This window comes from Fukomys damarensis, unplaced genomic scaffold (assembly GCF_012274545.1).
Source record: "Fukomys damarensis isolate Sample0158 unplaced genomic scaffold, DMR_v1.0_HiC HiC_scaffold_4, whole genome shotgun sequence".
Taxonomy (NCBI): Eukaryota; Metazoa; Chordata; class Mammalia; order Rodentia; family Bathyergidae; genus Fukomys; species Fukomys damarensis.
The window spans coordinates 37,332,260-37,352,361 of NW_022900916.1; the positions used below are offsets into that span (position 1 = coordinate 37,332,260).

The 20,102-nt window shown below is 40.3% G+C and overlaps 1 protein-coding gene and 1 non-coding gene across 3 annotated transcripts in view; both read left to right on the top strand.

Annotated features, from left to right (window-relative positions):
* Ube2h (ubiquitin conjugating enzyme E2 H) overlaps window positions 1-20,096 on the top strand; it is a 113,158-nt gene extending 93,062 nt beyond the window's left edge. The window contains exons 5-7 of one of the 2 annotated variants that reach the window (XM_010633498.1): window positions 1,138-1,190; window positions 16,427-16,555; window positions 19,232-20,096. In XM_010633498.1, coding sequence (XP_010631800.1) covers window positions 1,138-1,190; window positions 16,427-16,555; window positions 19,232-19,356 — 307 coding nt within the window. In that variant the 3' untranslated portion in view covers window positions 19,357-20,096. The remainder of the gene's footprint in view (window positions 1-1,137; window positions 1,191-16,426; window positions 16,556-19,231) is intronic. The other variant, XM_010633499.1, reaches the window with a different exon arrangement.
* Window positions 15,368-15,473, top strand: LOC117284235. Its single transcript, XR_004515318.1, has one exon. It is a non-coding gene; the product is annotated as a U6 spliceosomal RNA (small nuclear RNA).
* Window positions 20,097-20,102: the final 6 nt, after the last annotated feature.

Genomic DNA, 20,102 nt, shown 5'->3' on the forward strand with positions numbered 1-20,102 from the left:
CCTTAAACTTACTATGTATTATGTAGCCCAGGCTGGCCTCAAACTCACAGCAGTCCTCTTTCCTCAGCCTCCCAAGTGCTGGAATTATAGGTGTGCGCCACCATACCCAGCTGTGAGTGATATTTTAAAATGATTCTGGTGTAGCCTATTTTGTCCTCCCAGTGCTATTTAGAGTACATAATCATTTGGACTGTAGTTTTTACTTTGTACAGCATTCAGTTTTGCTATTGGTCACACAATTTGCATATGAGGATTCTGTGGACCTTGCATGAGTAGGTTGTATGTATACATCTTGCCTTTTTATCCTTTAATTTTTCAGGGATCATTCATCCTGACAAGAAAGGGTATTCTCATGTAAGCAAAGTATAGATGTCAGATTTAGCAATGTAATGCTGTGATAATTTTTTTACTTAATCTACTTCCATACTGCAATAATTAATCTTTTTTTTTTTTTGAGACAGGGTCTCTATGTAGTTCAGACTGGTTTTGAACTCACTATGTAGCTCAGGCTGGCCTCAAACTCGGAGTGATCCTCCTAAGTGCAGGGATTACAGGTGTGCACCACCATACCCAGCAGTAATATACCTTTTTTTTTTTTTGGTACTGGGAATCAAACTCAGGTCCTTGCGCTTGCAAGGTAGGTAGCAGAACCACTGAGCTAAATCCCCAGCCCAGTAATAAACTTTTTAACACCTTTAAAAAAAAGAAAAGAAAAGAAAAGGATTTAGCCCATGATCACATTGCCATCACTTGTCATGCTTCCTTACCCAACTGTTATGTGGGACAGTTCTTTGGGCTGCTCTTTATAAAGTTGATTTTTTTTATCAACTGATTATTTTATAATTGACCTTCAGTTTGAGTTTGCTTGTTTCCCAAGAGTCAGGGTATGTACATACTTAGCCACACAGATCTCTGCCCTTTGTTTCCAGTATTAATTCTAATCACCTGGTTACCATTTTCCTTTTCAGTCTGTATGGGCACACTTAAGGCCTTGTAAATATTCTCATCATATTTTCTCCCAATTGGGTTTTATTTTTAAAGGATTTATGAAAAGCGTTTCAAGTAAAAATTAGTTGCCAGATACATGCAACTAACTTTGTAAATTTTTAAAAATGCCATTCTTTCCATCTGTTTCAGGTCAGGAACTGTGTGTCTAGATGTAATTAATCAAACTTGGACAGCTCTCTATGGTGAGTTTGGCCATGGGTTATTTTTTGAAGATGTTGAGACACTGCCTAAAATAATGTTGTTTGGCTTTACTTTTCTGACTTAAGATGTTTTATTGGGAATGGGAAGGGATTTTGAGAGATGGATGGGAAAGTTTGATCAGTGAAAAAAATTTTTTTCCTAATGTACAAACTTCAGTTTAACAGTGCAAATTGAAAATAATTCTATGAGATCCTGAGCTTAAGGTTTAGTGTATACAGATAACACATATATAAACATTTACTTATGTGTATATTCAGAAGCACATTGTATATGTGTTTATATGTATATCACTTAATTTTGGAAAACTTAGGAATGTCTTTTTTCTTTTTTCTTTTTTTTTTTTTTTTTTACCAGGGATTGAACTCAGGTCCTTGCACTTGCAAGGCAGGCCACCGAACCACTAAATCCCCAGCCCTAGGAATGTCTTTCTTAAATGAGGTTAATGATGTAAAAAGTGGTTCCAGAGATCATCTGTTTCAAAGGTCAGATGCTCCTTATGAAGCAGAGTGACAGCCTTTTTCAGGGCTGAAATTGCAACTCAGCTCTTAACAGTGAATCAACAAATGAATGTCCCAGCTCCACAAAATTCTATACTGAACATCGCAGAGAGAGAAGGAGTATTAGGCCTTCTCTCCTTGAACTTTGTTTAGGGAGCTGAGAATTTTCTAAATTAAATTTAAAGTTTGAGGTGCAACAAATGAACTTTTTTTTACCTCCCATGTCCAAGTCCTCAGCTTCACAGGCATCCTGTGCTGTGGTTCCCCACCCCATGAGACTTCCTCCGATTCTGCTGCTGGCAGTGATCTCTGGGTACCTTTACTTCATAGCTCTTTCTTATGGTTCACTTTTACTTTACTTTTGTACCTGTATTTGTTGTTTACCCCTACATTTTTGTCCTTCTAGATTTGTTTCCTACCTGAAGGGCTTGTCAGGTGCATGTCTTATCTGTCTTAAGTTCTTGGACTCCTAGCACAGTACTTCTCAGCAGTGTGAGTTGCAGGAATGAGTGGCACCTGTAATAGTAGCTGAAGGGCACAGGAAGAGGAAGGAAAGATCACTTACAACTTCCTTTAGTTGAAGTGTTGTGAGACCTTTTAACAGTCTAAGGTAGAAAGGCCTCTGAGCCCACCCACAGCCTTGAGAGTCACCTTTGCCAGGCATCCTTGTACCAGGTTGGTGAGTGAAAATCACAGAGGGAGGTTGGTCACCAGCAGAGCAGTTAATCTCCCCCCACCGTCATTTAAAAATTATTTCCTCTCCCTAGAATTACCTCCCCTGGTCTTCATATGACTAGGATCCTTCTTTTCTCACTTCAAGCATCACCTCCTCAGAGAATTTCATTGCACAGCACCTTCTTTTAAATAAAATTTCTTAAAAATTTGTTATTTATTGTTTATCTTGTCCTTTTGAATAATAAGTGCCATGAAAGTAGGGACTTCAGTTGTTCTTGTCTACACACACACACCCACAGGCCTGAAACAGTACCAAATGTACAATGAGAATTCAACTGTTGATTTAAGTCAATGCAGTAACTATGCTCAGTAGTGTTTAGTAATGAAAGTTTTAGGGAGACATTGTCATAAGGAGATGAGACAGCAGAAGAGAACATATACTCTGAAGTTGATTAAATGGATTCCTTTTAAAATCTTTTTCTTTTTTTATGGTTTAAAAAAGTCTCATGGCAGGCAGCCTGGAATATCTGATGTAATGAAGTGTTTTCTTAAACTACATTCACATTTTAGAAAAGTACTTATCAAAATACTACAAGCTGGTTCCAATTACAATGAAGTAAATTAGACTTGGTTTCACTAAATCTTTTACCATTGACCAGAAAGGCTTCCTAAGACAGTTTTGCTAATTCTAAAGTACCTCTTACCTTAGAACAAAAAAAAAAATTTTTTTTATACTGGGGATTGAGTTCAGGACCTTGCGCTTTTGAGGCAGGTGGCCCCTTAGAACAAAATTTTTAAATGTCAGCTTCATTGAATTATGATGCACTCATTCATTTAAAGTGATTCAGTAGTTTCTAGTATATTCACAGTAATGTGCAACCATCACTGTAGTCAATTTTAGAACATTTTCATTGCCTCACAAAGAAATTCATACTCTAGCTGTCCTCCTCCAGCACACCCCCTACCAGCTACACCCTTCTGTTTTGTTTGTGTAGATTTGTCTGTTCTAGACATTAGTTATCAATGCAGTTATATAAGATGTGGTCTTCTGTGAGTGGCTTTGTGTGTTTCATAAGTTTTCAAGGTTCTTCATCTGATTATAACATGTATTCATATTTCCTTTTTATGGCTAAATAATATTTCATTATTACCACATTTTGTTTCTGTGTTTATTATAACATAGATATTTGAGTTGTTTGCACATTTGGGCTGTTATGAATAATCCATTGGTAAATGTCTTTAAATCTTTGGGGTTTGGGGGAGGGGGAGGGACAAGGTCTCGGTCTCTAGTTTAGGCTGGCCTCAAGCTCACTATGTAGCGCAGACTGACCTTGCACTCATGGCAGTCCTCCTGCCTTTGCTCCTTAGTGCTGGGATGACAGGTGTACACCACCATGCCTGGCTCAGAATCTACCCTTTTAGGACTGTGATATAGCTTAGTGGTGCCCCTGCTTGCCTCACAAGCTCAAGGTCCCAAATTTGGTCCCTGGTACCAAAAAAAAAACAAAAAAAATTGTACCCTTTTTACATTCCTGTCATCAGCTAGCTGTATTACCATGGTTTCATCATATTTATAATTATATTCTCATATTTGCTTGCACAGCACTTAAGCAATAAGAGTTAAACTACATTGGTCAGTGAACTGAAAGGAGACTTCCACATTGCATATGTATGAGTTATTCAGAGTGTTCCATAACAAGAGTGTACATATACTAACACTACAGGTAAGTACAGAAAACCAAAAGGATTTCCAGCATGTAGTCAGAAGTATGCTGAGCATGGGAGGAGAATTGATCTGACTTTGTATTCAAAAACTATTTCTCAGGCTGAGGCAGGATCGCTGTGAGTTTGAGACCAGCCTGGGCTGGCTTACATAGTGAATTCCAGGTTAGTCTCAACTACATAGTGAGACCCTGTCTCAAAAAACCACAAAAAAAAAAAAAAAAGCCAAACAAAACAAAAACTATTTCTCAAAGAAAGTGTGAAAGTGTCAATATTTCTTTCATGGGACGTTTTAGAATAAGCAGGTAAACACACTATATAAAAGTAATGGTAGAAAAGTTGGTTCATATGACCTTGAAGTTTATTCTTTAAACTTATCTGATCTTGAGATCTGAACTAAATTTTTATTACACTGTTAAAGCCTCTGACATTGAAGGTGAATTCTCAGTCACTCTGTTTCCTGCAGTGATGCTTAAGAGAGTCTTAGTTCAGAGGACAAAAAAAAAAATTCAATCTAACTTCATACTAAAAGCTAATAGAAAAACTTGGCATGTTAACATAAACATTAAACTGAAAAGCCAAAGATATCTGGGCACCTGGAACTTGTTTCAACACCTACCTCTTCTGTGTAATCTGGTGAGGAGCAGAGACTTGGTTATGAAATTTCCTGCAGCTCACTTTGCCTGCAGCATGTACTGTACAGTGGGCATAAGAATGTATAGTAGAACAACAGTTCTCAGTTGAAATTTCACACTTACATTGATCATAACCTAATAATAAACAGTGCCCATGTTAGCAGTAAATTTAGTTCTCTATTCATTTCCTTCCCAAGAATATTGATTTCTGATGGAAAAATCAAGTACTTTGCTTCTGTTCTCGTCCAGTGTTCTCTTTGCCAAGTGCATGATGTTTGTTCATTCAGGAGTTCAAAATTATGTAATTGCTTAATCACCCAGTAACTTTAAATTTGATATTCTTTAACCTTGCAGGAGAACTAATTATATTTTGTAATATGGTTAATGTTGTAAAGATGCTTGTCATCAATATGGACTTACCAAGCATGAAGTTACCTATGTTACTTTTTGCCATTAAAAGAAAGTAGCAGAGCCTGGGATTTAGCTCAGTGGCACCACACCTGCCTGGCAAGTGCAAGGTCCTGAGTTCAATCCCCAGTACCAGAAAATAAAAAATAAGGGGTTGGGGATTTAGCTCAGTTGTGTGCCAGCATCTGCCTCATAAGCGCAAGGTCCTGAGTTTGATCCCTGGTACAAAAATTTTAAAAAGACAAAAATTGATTCATTTTTGGATTTTTGCATGGTATCATCTTTTCTTACCTCCCTCCCTGCTCTTCCGCACAGCAGTGAAAAAAGCATTGGAAAACTAAAAATGCAGCCAAGGGGATCTGGATTTCAGTTTCAGGAACAAGTGTAAATTTTAAAGACTTCATTAAGCTATGGGTAGCTTTAGCTTTTAAGCTCCTCTTTTGTTTTCTAGTTTTCATTTTCTCCAAAATACATTTCATCTGTAGCTGGCTTAGCAGCCCGCATTCCTGCACTGCAATGGTTTTAATCTCCAAATGCTTGAGCCCTGCACATGTGTTTCTCGCTCAGCTTTCATTAATGTTCATCCTCAACTGACTGGTGAATTACTACATTGTAGGTAAATAACATGGAAAAGTATTTTCGTATAAAATTGGGCAGTTTGCAGTTCTTCCCAGTAGATTGGATACTCCTACTGTTACAATGCTGAGGAGAAAAACATTTTGGATGTTACTTCATCTAGTCACCTGGGGCACTAGTAACGGACAAACGAAGTTGACTACTGATAGAAGGAATGTGAACAGAATTTAGAGATTAGATAAGAGAAACAAGTTATTTTTACTGGGGATTTAGGAGTATTTAAACATTTATTTAATAATTCTCCTATCCCTCTTCAGCCAATTAGGCTGGGAATCTTCCCAAATAATTCAAATTTGAAGGTAATTGTATCTTAAAACAGTGTTTTATGGTGAATTAATATGTGCTATTTATGAACATTTGAATATAGTTACACTGACAAGAAGTCTATGTATGTTTGTTCATGGCTCACAGGCTGGCCAACTACTGTTTGAACATGCTCAAGAACTCGGTATTGATCCATCCATGTTGGAGTCAGACATCTTCGTACCTTTGGAGAAGCTGAATGTCAGCTTGAGTCGTGTAGATACAGGCCAAGTAGAGCAGTTCTTTTCCAATCCACCTAAAAAAAACGTGCAGTGTTTTAGATTTGCTGGCTTTCATACTATTTGACTAGTGCCGTAAGCAACTCCTTTATCAGCTTAGATGTTTTCAGAGGTAGTAATATATGGCTTAGGAATTTTAATTAGTTTTTACCACAGAAAAATGGAGTTGTCTTGGGTTGAACAACTTGCTGGGAATTCGTTAGAAATACTGCATTTGCCATGCACAGTGGCACATGCCTGTAATTCCAGTTGGGACGCTGAGGTAGAAATTGCTGCAAGTTTGAGACCAGCCTGAACTACATAGTTGAGACCCTGTCTTTAAAAAAAAAAGAAAAAAAAATGCAATACTGTGGTCAGCTTTAGAACTATAGAGCAGGCCAGGCTTTATAGGTTGTGGAGCATGTTCCAGCCAGTGTGTGACTTTGAAAGGCAGCCACAGCTACGTTCTGCTTCCTTTACTGTTACAGTTTTAGGGCTCAGGTTCTATTCTCAATTATATGGACAAGTATCTTTGACTGGTTTTCTCTTCCTTTGCTTGTGATTATAATGTGTAAGTAAACTTTTCTCTGTGTGGAAGCTTGTGATTTCATGGTGTTAACTCCTGTTATTTTTTCCTGACAGTGACAACTAAATTACAGCCTAGTTAAAAATATTATAGCCCTAGTAATTAAAATATTTAATAATGAGTTTTTGTATAACTGTAAGAATACCCAGCTAGAGCTGGACGTGGTGGTACACGTCTGTAATCAGTATTCAGGAGGCTGAGGCAGGAGGATCAGTGTGAGTCTGAGGGCAGTCTGGGCTACATAGTAAGACCCTGTCTCAAAAAAACAAAACCTAGCTAATTATACATTAACTGCCCGCATTTCAGGAAAGTTAATAATAAATCCTATTGCCATGTTTTAGCTTACAGTCTCTGAAAGTAAGCAAGGTCATAGCTGGCTTGACCTCGAATGACCTCTAACACATAATCTCAAAAAGGTGAGAAGTGCGTTGAGATGACAAGCCAGTGAGCAGTGTATGTTGAAGAGCAGGGGGTTTTCTTCATTCTGATCTGTGTGGGAGTATTTATTTTCTTCTATAGATCTCTACAGTTTAAATATATTGGGAGAGGGATGATAATTAGGCAACAAAAGGAAAATGATTTTATAAGTAAGTTTGGAATGCTTTGAAATAGTCCTTATTATTATAACTACACACCTTACGTTAGTGATTAGTACTTGCAAAATATATTTACTATTCCCCATGTTTTTGTATCTTGCATCTTTGACATTACCCGTTCCTACATATAACAATGACCTCTTTCTAAGCTATTTAAAATATTTGAAAGCCAAAATTCTGCCACTGACATTAAATGTCATGTGTTGCAAAATTCTTTAAGTATTTGATCGCCATCACTCCCACCCCCCTACCTCCACCCTGCTGCCCAATACTGGGGGTTGAACGCAAGGTCTTCACACTAAACTGCCTTACCAACCCTTTTTTATTTTTGAGACAAGGGCTCACTAATTTAAATTGTGCAGGGTGGGTTTGAACTTTCAGCCTTCCTGCGTCAGCCTTCCAGAGTGCAGGGATTGCCACCACGCCCACTGAGTGTTTTACTAACCCTTAATTCCCATTATTGCTCTAGCTTTTGAAGAGTTATATGTAGGGATACATTTCCATCTGTTTTGGCTTTTACCTACATTGAAGGCTTTGTATTTTATCCACACATAAGACACTCTCAGTTAAATAATTGTGTGCATTCTTGCATTTATTTAGCAGATAGGCAGTGTTGTGTATTATTCTATTTGCAGCTTGTTAGCATTCACTGAACTAAATATGGCCTGGCAAACCAGTGGGACTTGCACCACAGGAGGTCTTTGGAGTGGGCTACTCCAGCTCACCCCTTGTGTGCCCTCAGGTCAGCAAGAGAAATGGGCTTTGGCCATTGAAGCTGAGTTCAAAGTCATTATTTTAGAAAACGTTAACATTTTGAAGCCTGCCTGCCTGTCTTTCTGAGGGTATTCCTGGTGGGCCTCATTGGCATTTCCTCAAGGAGAATGTCTGCCATTTTTAAAGGCCTGCTTACCAAGCTTTTTGTTTTCAAACACAGCAGCTGTTTACTTGTGTCCAGTTGGGATTCTCCACTAACAAGGTGCAGAAATTTTTTTGTTTTTGAGACCAGATTTGTAGTTCAGGCTGGCCTCAAACTCACTGTGTAGCCAAGGCTGGCCTCAAACTCTTGGCAATCCTGCTGCCTCGGCTTCCCAAGTACTAGGATTACAGACGTGTGCCACTATTCCTGGCCAGAAGTTTTTGAGTACTCTTCCTCTTTTCTGGGGGTTGGTTTTGAGACAGGGTCTCACTATATAGTTGAGACTGCCCTGGAACTCACTATGTAGCCCAGGCTGGTGTGGGACTCAAAATGATCCTCCTGCCTCAGCCTCCCGAGTGCTGGAATTACAGGCATGCGGCACCATGCCCGGCCTTTCTTCCTCTTTTTGGAGACTTTCAGTTTTTTAATGTTCACAGACTATAAGCAAGAAGAAAAGTAAAAAACTCAAATCCATTATTATTGACTTTTTAGGCGCTGGTAAAAGATCATCTATTAATTTTCCCCCTATCATTATAAACCAAAGGAAATATGCAAATCTTAACTTATTTGGCTACTGGTTTTTATAGGTACATAAAAGGCATAACCCCTCCCCCCAAAAAAAACTACAGAGATTTTATAGTTTGCTTTATTCTGAACAATTTTATGACTCGGTTGAATTCACCATGGTTTGGTAGTTATCAGTGTACACTTACCCCTTTAAAATCATAAGATGAATTGATCCCCCCGAAAATGTAAATCTGTAATACGATGGGCTCCACAGAGTGAAAGCATATCCCTAGCACGCGCGCACGCACACACACACACAACTGAGAATTAAACCCAAAGCCTTTGCACTGAACTACACCCCAACCCTTTTTTTAAATTTTGAGACAGTCTTGCTAAGTTGCCTGTACTATGCTTGAACTTGGGATTCTCCTTTTTCAGCCTCCCAGAGTTCTAGGGTTATAGGCATGCATTACCATGCTTGGCTTAAAAGCCAGTTGTTAGAAGTACCTCAGAATTCACACTGCAATGCAAGGACTTTTTTTGTTTGCTGCTTTGTTTTTAAAAAGGAGCCCAGATCATTGGGCATTGGGGTTTTGGTAGTAGAAGTAGAAAGGGGGTTAGGTGGCTCTTGAGAAGGGAAGGAATAGCTTTATTTTTCAGTGTTAGATTTGAAAAGCGTAAAGATTATGCAAGTAAAATTCCCTGAGGTGACTAGCTGCTTAATAATTGTGATTCCTAGTGCAGAAGACCACATCCAGATTTGGGCACCTGCAGGATTTTAACCTGAATGAAAGCACCATGCTTGAGCTGGGGATGTAGCTCAGTGGTGGAACACTTGCCTAGTGTACATGAGACCTTGAACCAGCCCTTCAAAAATTAAAAAAAAAGAAAGCAGCATACTTTATAGAATTTTTCACTTTAATGTTCAAAGGAAATAGAACAAGAAGAAATAATTATGGTCACTGGTTCATAAACAGCCAAGAATAAACCATGGATATGTGGTTCATCCCCTCATGTGTTTTCTCCTTTAAGCCTGGACAATCTTATTAAGGTGGCTTCACCTTAAGAATTGATGTATTTTTTAGCCAGGTGTGCTGGCACAGGCCTAAAATCCCAGCACTCAGGAGGCTGAGGCAGGAGAAGCACTGCAAGTTCAAGGCCAACCTGGGATTACATAGTTCAAGGGCAGCCTGAACTACAGAGTGAGTCCTTGTCTCAAAAAAAAAACAAAACAAAAAAAAAAGAATTGGTGCATTTTTTTTTTCCAATGTGACTTAATTAATGTATATTCCTTAAGGATACATGTAGCTGGAAATTCTACTCTTAGGAAATGTCATATTTGTATCAATATATTAGTCTAATCATAGAATATAGTCTATATATGTGTTGCCAAAGAGAATATATCGTACAGTCATTTTTAGTGATGTGTAATATTTCCTGGTAAGGATCCAGAAGTATTATACTTCTCTTTTTGGAGAAGGAATAGAGCTGCATAAAGGAAGAGACTTGCTCAGGGTCAAAGAGTAAGACAGTGGGAGACCTGAGATGAGATTTGTGTTCCTTGGGTTTCCATCCATTGTTCACCACAAAGCTGCCAGCCTCCCCTTTGGCTGGGGACAGTGCAGCGTAAGGGAATGTGCTCTGCCACACGTCCAGTGTGTTAGGTGATATCCGCCCCTACTCATTCTCCTCTGAAGTGCCTTTATCACCTTGAGAATAGAGCCACCTTTTCCTGCCTATGGTTTGGCAGATCTCCACCTGGAGAGGGTGGTGGTGACCGCAGTGTGCAGAGATGAGAGTTGGGGAAAGCTGCTCAACTGGAGCCTCTGCAGCAGCTCAGAGGACAGACTTTTCTTGACGGAAAGAATCCACAAACAGCAAATCCCTGACTGAATGAGCAAGGTCAGTGGTACTGATTTTTGTTCTTTGCAGTACTGGAGATTGAATTGAGGGCCTTGTACATACTAAGCACTTATGGGCCGGAGATTTAGCTCAGTGGTTCCGGTGCCTGCCTCACAAGCACAAGGGCCTGAGTTCAATCCCCATTACCCCCCCAAAAAAAAACCATACTAGGCACTTATGACCCAGCCCATTATTGATTGATTGATTGGAGACAGGGTCTAACTGTAGTTCAGGCTGACTTCAAATTTGTAGTGATCCTCGTGCCTTAGCCTCCCAAGTGCTGTGATTACAGGTGTGCACTACCACATCTGGCTAATTTTATTATATTTTACATATGTTTTTTCTTTTCTTTTTTTTTGAGAAAGGCTTGCCAAATTCTGCAAACTGGCATTGAATTTAGATCCTCCTGTCTTCACCTCTCACATAGCTGGGATTACAGGTATAGCCCATCACACCTGTCTTGGTGCTCCTTTTTTGATGAGAAATCCATATTACTTGGGCATTTTAAAATTTAATATGTATTTAAGCCATTAGTTTCTATATATTGACTGAGACATATATGTTGTAAAATTCACATTAATACTGTAGGATCAGACTGAAGAGTCGGTCCTGATGGACTGCACTTTGGTACCTGCTGATTAAACTAAGAGCCATTTGTTTATCATGAACCATACTTCTCAGGGGTCTTGGAACTGTCTGTCAACCAGAAATGGAGTCTGCTGATTGCAATCTCTAGATTGGTGATGTGTTTCGCACCCTTTCCCTTGCAAAAGTTAAAGGTTAATGTTTTTAGAATATAAAGTTCTTTGACTTAATACATTTAAACAAAAGTAAATCATTCTGATATATGTTTCCAAAGATGAGTGTCTTAGTTGAGTGTGGTGGCTCACGCCTATACTCAGCACTTGGAAGGCAGGCGGAAGGACAGCTATGAGTTTGAGGCCAGCCTGGGCTACATAGTGAGTTCAAGGCTAGCCTGAACTACGTAACAAAACTCTGTCTCCAAGGAAAAAATAAAAAGATGAGTTTCTTTATTTCATTCTTGGTCTACAGTGTGGGGCGGGGGTGCTGAATGCTGATTACATGGCCTCACAAGTGCTAGATGAACGCTCTCCTCCCAACCCTGCACAGGTGAACTCACTGGTCACCCCTCTGCCGGCCACCTTAATGGATGATTCACTGCTTTAGAATGGCCAGGACCAGAACCTTCTGACCTTTCCTGTCTTCAGTCTAAACCAAGCTGTGGGCTTTTCCTTTTCTGCTCACCTGTTTTACAGATATGACTCGGTACATCTGTAAAAATGGATCAACAGTGTGTTAACACAGGAAGACAGACACAGGAAGAACGAACCAGTAATTAAGGGTTCTTTTATTTGGAATAAACACAGGCCTCAGCCACTTATTTGGTAGCTTGAGAAAACTTAGAAATGGTAGGGAAGGGTATAAAATCTCTCCTGGGGACTCAGGAAACTCTAGTTATGTAATATGTTGTCTGTAGTATTTTGCTAGCCTGAAGCACAGAGAATATTACTGAAAGAGAATAAAATCTATACTTTGCTTTTTAAAGGTTTTTGTTGATGATTGGTAGGCACATTCAGCATCTAATCTTTGGTGCACCACCTATAACAATAATGTGTCAAGAGAAGCCCCCAGCTCACTGTGCACACATCCATGAACAGCATGGGTCACTTCCTGTGTTGAGCCATTTGAAAACAAGAACACTTCCTCTGTGAAGTAGTCAGAGAAATACCTGAATGGCCTGGCATAATGGCTCCCCTGCCCATGATTGGTTAGACTTTGCTGGAGAGACGTGGACAGCTTGCACCATCATGGAAGTTGAGGTGGTTGTTTCTGCTAACAAAGGCAACCTGGAGGCTAAGCCCAAATTTGAAATCCAGCTTCTTGGGCAAGTCACTTCACCTGTGTGCCTCAGTTTCTTTGTGTGTGAAACAGAGGCAGTGATGGTACTCACTCTCATTGGCTGAACATTTACACCAAAAGCTGAAGAGTGCTTGCCTTGTAGTGAGTGCTCCAAGGACTAGCCTGCTGCCACTGCTATTACTACTACTACTGTTAATGTCATTCTTGTTTGTGTTTTTTTTCATTTTTTGTTTTCTGGTACCAGGGATCAAACTCAGGATCTTGATTTGCTTACTTTTTGGCATTGTCTATGATTGAAATGTTCTCTTTAAAGAGAAAAGTAGTATCACTTGATGTATGAAAAGTAGAAATTGTATAAGCCCATTGCCTTGACATAACTTTAAAAAAATTCTTATGTATGCAGTCTACATACTGTTTTATGGTCTTTTTCCATCCAGCATTCAAGCATAAGCAATTTACAATTAGTTTTCCATTTCTTTGTGCAACGAATAATTATTGACTTGTTGACTGTTGCTTCCTCTGTGTGTGTGGTACTGGAGATTGAAATCTTGCACTTTCGAGGCAGGCACAGTGCCACTGAGCTGAATCCCCAACCATTGCTTCCTTCAAACAAACTATAAGAAAAACTAGTGAAATCAGATAATTTGGGGTTATCTTGGAAGGTCATTTTGTTTGTTTTTTTATTGGGAACTTCAGCTTCTGTTTCTTCATGCATGAGAATCTTACTGTACTATCATTCTTTGAGATTGTTCTAAAGTTGGCCTTATAAAGGTGAAACTGCAGTGCATGAGATCAGAGTTGTTGGTGTTCACCACTGAGGGATTGTGGCACATCGTGCTCTAGACTTGCACTGCCCAGTACACACACATATGGTTGTTTAAATTTAATTAACTTAGGGCTGAGGATTTAGCTCAGTGTTCCCCCACCTGCCTCACAAGCACAAGGTCCCAAGTTCGAGCTCAGGTACCCCCCCAAATAAATAAATTTAATTAACTTGGTTGGACTTCGGTATAAGGAAAATGTTGCTTCCTTATCCACACACGTCATATTTTAGGTGCTCGTTGGCAGCATATGAGGAGTGGCTACTGTTTTGTTTTTGACTTTTATTATTATATGTTTGTAGTACATAAGATTATGGAGGTAACTGTACATAACACATTTCAATTCTTTTTTCCCCTTCCCGCCACCCCCTTTTATTTTGTGAGCATCAGATTTAGTGCCTCTATTTTGGACAGTGCAGGTGCAGAACATTTCCATCACTGCGGGAAGTTCTGTTGAGTAGCGATGCTGCTGACCTTTTTTCACCCTACCACAAGGAAATACCACCTCTGATGTTTTAGAGCAGTTTGCAGACTTTGGCTACCAGTTTTTGTATATAAAGTTTTATTGGAACACAGCCACATGTTCACTATTTGTTTCCGTAGTATCTTTGTCTGCTTTTGTGCTACAGTAGCAGAACTGGGTCTTGAGCAGAAACTATTTGTAGTTCACAAATATTTGTGCCCACTATTTATGGCCCTGGAGTTTTTACTCGGTCCTCTTAGGAAAAGCATTGCCAACATCTTTTATCCAGAGCACAACTTTCCAGCCTCAGCACACATGATGTTTTGGTCCAGATGGTTCTCTGTTTGGGGGCTGTCCTGTGCACTATAGGATCATTCAACATTGTCCCCATTCTCTACCCACTGCACATGTCTGCCACCCAGTTGTGACAACATGCAGTGTCTCCAGACATTGCCAGATCCCTTGGGGAACCCCAGATCTCTCATGATGTGGCTTGGCAAAGTGTTCACCTGTCACACAGCATCGACATGATCACTGTAAAGTCAGTGCAGAAAAAATTACAGAGTAGATTTTTATGCCACCTTTTATACTTCCACACTGCCTGCAGAAACAGGAATGTTTATGGAAAAGATGACAGAACAGATGATGAAATAGAAAAATGGAGGCACTCAGGTTTTCCAGTCCACTGTTTGCCAACTGAGGAACAAATAGAATAGAAATCATAGCATTCCAAAGCTATGGTATAGCTTACAGTACATCCTGGTTTAACTTATTTTTCTTTGTTTTTTGAGATAGCAAAAAAGGCCAGTTCTTGGAGCCTTGCAGCTCAGACTGGCCTTGAATTCTCTGTAGCCCAGGCTGGCCTAGAAACTCATAGAGATGCTTGAGCCTCAGCCTTCCCAGTGCTGGGGTTACAGACATATGCCACCACGCCCACTCCTCAGCCTCCAAGTAGCTGCAATAACAGGTGTGTGCCATCACCTGTGGCCCTACACCCAGTCAAGGCCCACTCCCTTTATCTTTCTTTTTTTTTTGTTTTGTTTTGTTTTTTTGTTTTTGAGACAGGGTTTCACTATGTAGTTGAGACTGACCTGGAACTCACTATGTAGCCCAGGCTGGTCTCAAACTCACAATGATCCTCCTGCCTCAGCCTCCCGAGTGCTGGGATTACAGACGTGCACCACCACACCCAGCCCTCTACCTTTATTAAAGCAGTGTGACTGCAGGGTTTATCTTGCTCACTGAGTGAGTGGGTTTCATTTGTGTATTTCTGGCAAGAAGGGAGTTAATGTTTATTAAAATGATTAATGAATGTCACCAGTTGGTGTTTATCTGCTTTATGATTATGGCTTGAAGTGGCCCATATTACCCAGAATAATTGAAAAGCTAGTTGTGCTCATTTCAGCACACATACACTAAAATTGGAACAATACAGAGAAGATTAGTGAGGCCTCTGTGCAAGGAGGACACATAGTTTCATTAATTGTTCCATTACAAAAAAAGAAAAATTGGTTATATTTACCTCCATTTGAAGTCAGTGAGAATTAAACGAGGCCCTGTGGTACATGCCTGTTTTCCTAGCTACCCAGGAGGCTGAGGTAGGAGAGTCACAAATTCAAAGCCAGACTGTTCTACATACAGTAGGTAGTAAGACCCTATCTCAAAAACAAAACAAAAATTCTAATGAGAAATATCATGTCCTATAAAATTTCATTCATCAGTGCTTGAGTACTTTTTAGAGTAGAGAGTAAGTTGTAGAAATTGCTGTCTTAAGAAGTTTACTCATTTTGAAGTAACATGGTGCTAGAGAGTTCGGAACACAAGTTTTAATTAGTAATTATGTAGTATTTCTAATTCTCAGTTTAAAAAATAGAGTGAAGCAGCACTGGGAAGATTGGATCTGAGAGTACTTGCCTAGTATGTGTGAGGCCCTGAATTTGATCATCCTCAGCACCACAAAAAAAAAAGAGAAAAATAATTGGAAAAATTCCTTTTAGAGAAAAGGCCAGATATATCTCAAACTGGTTCTTCAAATTAAAATTATATTTAAAATTTTTAATTGGGCTAGATATGGTCATACACACATATAATCCCCAGGAAGTGGAGGCAGGAGGACTGAACGCTCAAGCCCATCTTAGGCAATTTAGTGATTTAGCATGACCCGCCTTTAAACAAATGGGCTGAGTGTGGTGGCACACACCTGTGATCCAAGCACTCAGGAGGCTGAGGCAGAAGGATTGCTGCCAGTTTGAGGCCAGCCTCGGCTATATATTGAATTCAGACCAGCGTGAACTATATTAGTGAGACTCTGTCTCAAAAAAAAAAAAAAACATAAGTTCTGTGTAGCGTATCACACCTTAATGGAAAAATCATCCCCATGTTGTTAATTCAAGTGAATTTTGGGTGAACATGTGTGTTCCCGAGCATGAAGAACCTGTGTTTATTTTTCAGATCTTACCAACATATTTGAGTCCTTTTTGCCCCAGCTGTTGGCCTATCCTAATCCCATAGACCCTCTCAATGGTGATGCAGCAGCTATGTACCTCCACCGACCAGAAGAATACAAGCAGAAAATTAAAGGTAAGGAGGCACACAGTGTAACCTGGAGTCAGAAGAACTTAAACTTCTTGGGCTTTAGTCATTTGGAGTCCTTTGTGAGTTACATAGTTCCTCGTGATTTTCCCAGGCCTAAAGCAACAGCTATAGACTTAAGTAGCATTGAGCATCCTCAAGCGCAAGCACTAGTGTCCTCATCTAGACTGCCCTTAGGATTTAGAATCCTATGTTCCCACAATCATGGGACTGGAGTTTGTTTCAAAGGAAAATAAGGTTACCAAAGAACATCTAAAGCTCAAGTGGAACTGGGAGCGATGGCACACACCTCTAATACCAGCATTCTGGGAGGCTGAGACAGGAGGATCGGAAATACAAGCCAAATCTGGCCAATTTAACAACATAATGAGACTTGCCTCAAAGTAAAAACTTTAAAAAGCTGGGGATATAGTTTAATGCAAAGGCCCTGGAATGTGATTCCCCCCTTTCTCCTCCATGTACATTTGAGAACTTCCATAGTGAAAAGTCTGGGTCCATAAAGCTCCACCGGAAAGGAGAGGAATTCGGTCAATGGAGATGCATCTGCTCTTAACAAATAGGCACTGGGCCAGCTTTCAGCACAATTTGACCATCTGCAGTAGATGTAGACCATCAGCCTCAAGCTGTGGCCCCTCTGAGGCACATTTGCAAGAACTGACAGCAGAAGTAGTTCATGGGATAGGGTAAAGCCTTGAAAATAGGTTAAAATATTGAGCACTTGTGGAACGGGGCATCCTTGCAGTTGTCCAAAGAGTTGTCACTTCTTTGCTCAAAAATCTTTGCCAGGGGCCATCAGCCTGCCATTTGGGGCTTTCTGGTTCAGAGGTAATGATCTCTGTCTGTGCCTTGACTCCTGTCGGCACACCGCTGTGTGACAGTGCAGTTCGGTGGGTGTCAGGTACCCAGATATATTCGCTCTTTGTAGTACAGAAAATTTCAGACCCGCATCCACCTCTGGCAAAACCTCTCTACTCTGCCTTATTTGCAAGCAAGGGGACACAGGTATCTCTTAGTGTTTTTATGTCCCAACCACTTTTGGGTGAGGCTGAGCCCTTCCTCTGGAACAGCCTGACCTCCACTGCAGCTGGTAGAGCTTGGGTCTGTGCAGCTGTGCCTGCCTCCCTGGCCTCAACCAATTCCTTCCATAGATGGCTTCCTGCAGGGCACCCGAGCGGCTCCTGCCTGTGACCTGCATCTATTCTCTCCTCTTAGTGTCCTTGCTCTTCACTGCTCTGTCTCCTGAAAGGCCTGTCCTAGTAAGTGCTTCTTAAACATTTGTCTCTGAATATTCTAAAGAAAGCTAGTAAGATCAAATTATACCATAGTGGTGAGCCTATGGCACACACGTGCCACAGCGGACTGTTTGTATCACTGAAAGCTGTAAAATGTTCACTGTCACTGAGTTAGCGTCAAGAAAGTGTCCTGGTGCAGCAACTTCAATGAAAGAAGCAGAATGGCCAGCCCATTGTAAGGCAAGAATAACACTTCTGAGGCCTTAGTAAATATTCCTCTTCCTCTAAACATAAATCTAGGTAAATTCTTACCTAGATGAGGCCTCATCTAATCTCATGATCTCAGTGTAAAGTTCTAGAAATTTAAAGAGCTCTAATGCTTGTCTACAAACTTGGATAGTATAAAAAATAATCCTAGCAGGACCCCTGCACTGGCTCCTCAGATATGGCAGCCCCATGGCCTGTTTCCCTTCTTCGTGTTACAGACTCTGCACCTCCATAGGAGGAAAGACAAATCTAAGGACGTGGGTATGTGTGTATGTCCGGCTGCTGCTCTGCTGGGATTCCCACCATCTGTCTCTTCATACTGTGTGTAGGCCATTTACTTGAAAACTGTACCTTTCCAAAGAAGTTTATTGTTTGTTCAGCTTTTCCTAATTTTTTTGTCAGCCAGCAGATTCAGCCTAGGATACAGCAGCATAAACTCAAGGTAAATGATACATGGTAAAACCGCTCAGGCTGGTGTGCATGCCTCTTGGCGGCAGCTCATTCCTGATGAGCAGACTGAGAGACAGTTCGTACTGGTACTTCCAAAACCTGACAGGCAGGATCTGTGTAGACTAAAATCTGTTCCTAAAATAATAGATCTGGGCTAGCTATGATTATATAACTGCAAAGCTGAAAACAATGGGGATTTCCTGGTAAGTTGCTATGGAATCTTAACATCATGTTCTGTCTGAGAGGCAAATCATTTTATTGACATGAAAGTAAAAACAGTGTATAGAGTGCCCATTTCTCCCACCCGTCCAGCATCCCAGGGTGGGGATGCAAGGAACTTACCTATCTGCAAGCCAGACATTCTGTGTTGCTCTCCTACTGTGATCATCCCTCTTCTGTTCTTCATGGGTTTGCCTTTGCATTTTTTTTTTTTTTTTTTTTTTTTTTTTTTTTTTTTTTTTTTTTTTTTTTTTTTTTTTTTTTTTTTTTTTTTTTTTTTTTTTTTTACCAGGGATCGAACTGGGGTCCTTGTGCTTGCAAGGAAGGCGGTGGAACCACTGAGCTAAATCCCCGGCCCTGCCTTTGCCTTTAGTGATCACACCAGCTGTCCTCTTTTCCACCCTTGTACAGACGGGGAATCTGAACTTATGGAACTCAGCAGTCTTGGGGTCGCTGCTCACTTACCCTTATGTTTTCTTTCCCGACCCCTGTGCAGAGTACATCCAGAAGTACGCAACGGAGGAGGCCCTGAAGGAGCAGGAAGAGGGCACTGGGGACAGCTCATCAGAGAGTTCTATGTCTGACTTTTCGGAAGACGAGGCCCAGGACATGGAGTTGTAGTAGAAAAAGCGCCTGCTTTTCAGAAAGACTATTATTTCCTAACCATGAGAAGCAGACTATAATATTCATATTTAAACAAAGCAATTTTTTTTATTACTAAACAAGGTTTTTATGAATAATAGCATTGATATATATATATTATATATCACCCTTTAGATCTTGATTTCTTGGTCATTTCTCAACCTGAGGTGCATAGCATATTCCCACATTCCATTTTGGTAGCAATATGCAGTCTGAATGCATGCATTCATAAGTCCATTTGGCCAAGGCAGCCTGTGTGCTACTGAATGTCACATAGCCACTCTGATGGGTAGATAAGAGTAAAACAGGAAAAGTTGCTTCTTTTTATTGATGGTTCCAAAGAAACAAACCAAACCAACCAGCTCTTGGATGTGACGATAGAATAGTTTTTTCAAGTTGGAAAGGAAAAAATTGGGGAGGAAGAAGCCTGCTTTGGGAACGTGTAGAGCCAGCCACGTACAAATCAGCGGCCCTTCCTGTGAGTCCTAAGTGGGCCATTTCTGTGGAGTATCATTGTAAAGCAGGGAGCCAATTGGAGAATTGAGAAAACATTTTTGACTGAATTTAAGTACATTTTAACAAGTAGATTCCTGCCCTTCATGCTACCAAACCTGCAGCCATCGCATTGTGCATTGAAGAACCTTTTGGAAGTATTTTCTGAACCTGATTCTTTTTCTTGGGGACAGCTTGTGATCCAGACTTTTTTTTTTTTTTTTTTTTTTTTT